Here is a 3,542-nt window from a genome sequence, read left to right on the forward strand (position 1 = left end):
TTATGTCCTCGTAACTTAGCGGTTCAGCAAAAGAGCCCGATAGAATAAGTACTAGGCTTACAAAGAATAAGTCTTGGGGTCGATTTGCTCGACTAAAGGCGGTGCTCCAGCATGGCCACAGTCAAATGACAGAAACAATTAAAAAAAAAATTTAAAAGTAAATAAAAAAGAAAAGTAACACCTGGTAACTGCAGCCACTTGCTATAGAAGCAACAACTTTCACTGTTCATTCGCAAGAGAAGCAACTTTTGTAACTGTCCATTTGTGATAGAGGCAACATTTAATATAAAGGAGCCATTTGTTGCTGTCTGTGCTAAAGGAAACATTTGTCATCATCATCATCATCATCATTTAACGTCCACTTTCCATGCTAGCATGGGTTGGACGATTTGACTGGGGACTGGCAAACCGGATGGCTACACCAGACTCCAATCTGATCTGGCAGAGTTTCTACAGCTGGATGCCCTTCCTAACACCAACCACTCCGAGAGTGTAGTGGGTGCTTTTTACGTGCCAGTCCGTTGGTACTGGCAACAGCCACGGTCAGATGGTGTTTTTTATGTGCCAGCTGCACAGAAGTCAGTCCAATGTTTTGTTCACATGCCACCAGAACAAGTGCCAGTAAGGCGAAGCTGGAAACGATCGCGCTCAAGTAGTGCTTTTTACGTGCCACCGACACAGATTAAAAATGTTTGGGGGGCAAATTGTGAATTTCCATTTGTGATGAAGCATAGAATATCTGTAGTGTTGGTCACATGTATGAAGTAGGAAAGACTTAGAAAAGAAACACTTACAACAAATATTAAAATGCTCCTTGCTCTTAGTTGAGTTTGTGATAAGGCTTTGAGTTTAAGTTTTAGCCATTTCTCCTATGTTCTTAATGCTCCTGAGATGCTGCTCGTCTTCAAGTGCAAAACCCAGCGTCCATGTAAGAAATTGATTCTTCTCACCAACTTGTACAAAACAAGAGATTGTTATTGTTTAATTCTTCTTCAGACGGAACGAGATGTGAGTGTGCGTCAGCGAGCTGTCGACTTATTATATGCCATGTGTGACAGGACCAATGCGGAAGAGATTGTGGCAGAAATGTTGGAATATCTGGAATCTGCTGATTACTCCATTCGAGAGGAAATGGTAGGTTTTCAGATTTTTATTTTATTTTTGTTTTTTTTGTGTGTACTTGCACTCTTTAACCCTTTAACTGAAAAATTAAATTTAATGGTTATTCCGGTAATTGTGTTAAATATCTACCAAAAAAAAAAAAAAGTAAAATTGATATTTTCTGCAAGTCACATTTCCTCCATAAACTTTGCATATCTCAATCAACCTAAAAGTAATTTCAGATTTGACATTCCTCAACAAAAGATTGCCTTCTGCAGTTAAGGGTAATAAAATTTTGAGTGGATGTATCTGATTTTTGTAGTAAAAGGGTTAATAGCTTTGCAGGAGTCCTATTTCACTGGCGTATATTTTCTCAGAGATGAAAATTCTACCCATTTTAAATCAGATTCTTTATTACAGATTCTTATAAAAAATCAATAGTTTCAATTATTGATTTCTGTTATTTGCAATTTTTTTTTATTGATTGCTTTGTAGAGAGGTTGAACCAGTAAATTTGAATCTGTAACATTAATAGTTGTAATAATAATAATAGTGATGATAATAATAATTTCAAATTTCAACACAGTCATACATTTTTAGGGGAGTAACTTCACTCAATTTAATCTAACTGGTACTAATTTTATTAGTCCCACAATAGTAAAAAACAAAATTGATTTCAGTGAGATGTGAACTCACCATTTCATCTGACAAAACTCAATACTACAATACATTTCATTTGGATTTCTCTCTTTTCTACCACTCCAGCTGTTTGACTTCTGAAGAAAGACAATGATATATGATAATATTTATAGTATAACATTTATGATATAACAATATTTATTGCATGATATCTATTGAATTCTAATATTTATGCTTTCTTCAGAAGCATCGTAAATGAAGTGAAATAGTTTTTATTAGGGACTGAGGATTGAAACCACATTGCAACCTTGACTAGGAAGCAGCTTACTTCAACAACATGGGAAAGTGGACATTAAAAGGATGATGATACCCGTGATGCTAAACTTGTTACATCATGTTTATTAGTACAGCTGTAAAGATTCGTTTTAATTTTTTGTTTAATTAATTGTTTTCCCAATTTTTTCCAGGTCCTAAAAGTGGCCATTTTAGCTGAGAAATATGCTGTAGATTACACCTGGTATGTGGATGTAATTCTAAACCTGATCCGAATTGCTGGAGATTATGTGAGTGAAGAGGTAAGCAAGCATGGTATCGTGTTCCTTTTTTTTTTTTTTTACCTGAAATCTAAAATGGACTTTCTGGTCACATTGGAATATTTGGTTTGACTTTTTCTTTAGTAGACTGACAGATAGATTCTTTTATTCTTTTACTTGTTTCAATCATGTTGACTGCGGTCATGCTGGAGCACTGCCTTTGGTTGAACTAATTGATCCCAGTACTTATTCTTTGTAAGCCTAGTACTTATTCTATTGGTCTTTTTTACTGAACGGCTAAGTTACGAGGAAGCAAACATACCAACATCGGTTGTTAAGTGATGGTAGGAGACAAACACAAACATATACAGATATCATCATCATCATCATCATTTAACGTCTGTTGTCCATGGCAGCATGGGATGGATGGTTTGACCAGGCTGGTAAGCTGGAAGGCTGCACCAGACCCCAGTCTGATTTGGTATGGTTTTCTACAGCTGGATGCCCTTCTGAACACCAACTATTCTGAGAGTATAATGGGTGCCATTTGCGTGACACCAGTCTCTGCCATGACTGTGATTTTACTTGGCTTGATGGGTTTTCTCCTCAAGTACGACATAATGCCAAAAGTCTTGGTCATTGCCTCCCTGAGGCCCAACGCTCAAAAGAAACACAGCCATCTTGCTTCCATGAGATGACTGGCTTCTTTCAGTTTCCGTCTACCAAATCCACTCACAAGGCTTTGGTTGGCCTGAGGCTATAGTAGAAGACACTTGCCCAAGGTGCCAAGCAGTGGAACTGAACCTGGAACCATGTAGTTGGGAAGCAAGCATCTTACCACACAGCCATGCAAGAAATGTTGGGCTAGTTGGTTTTTTTTTCCCTTCTTGAATAAACACAAGGAACTAAGGACTAGATGTGTACCCACATCTAAACCATGCCAATGTAGAGAGTGGAACACAATGTAGTCCTTGCACCCATCAGATTCTGTCAAACCATCCAACCCATGTTAGCATGGAGCTTGAACATTAAATGGCAATGGGGCTGGTGCCACGTAAAAAGCAATGGTGCTGGTGCCACATAAAAAGCACTGGTGATGGTTCCACGTAAAAAAGCACTGGTGCTGGTTCCACATAAAAAGCAATGGGGCTGGTTCCACATAAAAAGCAATGGGGCTGGTTCCACATAAAAAGCAATGGTGCTGGTGCCACATAAAAAGCACTGGTGATGGTTCCACGTAAAAAAGCACTGGTGCTGGTTCCACATAAA

The 3,542-nt window shown here is 38.1% G+C and overlaps 1 protein-coding gene across 1 annotated transcript in view; it reads left to right on the forward strand.

The window, feature by feature from the left end:
- LOC106884155 (AP-2 complex subunit alpha-2) overlaps positions 1 to 3,542 on the forward strand; it is a gene marked incomplete at its 5' end in the record, with an annotated part of 47,803 nt that overhangs the window by 23,421 nt on the left and 20,840 nt on the right. Inside the window, 4 exons of the mRNA XM_052969456.1 lie at positions 511 to 516; positions 849 to 873; positions 934 to 1,134; positions 2,208 to 2,315. Of these exons, the coding sequence (XP_052825416.1) occupies positions 511 to 516; positions 849 to 873; positions 934 to 1,134; positions 2,208 to 2,315 (340 nt within the window). The remainder of the gene's footprint in view (positions 1 to 510; positions 517 to 848; positions 874 to 933; positions 1,135 to 2,207; positions 2,316 to 3,542) is intronic.

Source organism: Octopus bimaculoides, chromosome 7 (genome assembly GCF_001194135.2).
Source record: "Octopus bimaculoides isolate UCB-OBI-ISO-001 chromosome 7, ASM119413v2, whole genome shotgun sequence".
Classification (NCBI taxonomy): Eukaryota; Metazoa; Mollusca; class Cephalopoda; order Octopoda; family Octopodidae; genus Octopus; species Octopus bimaculoides.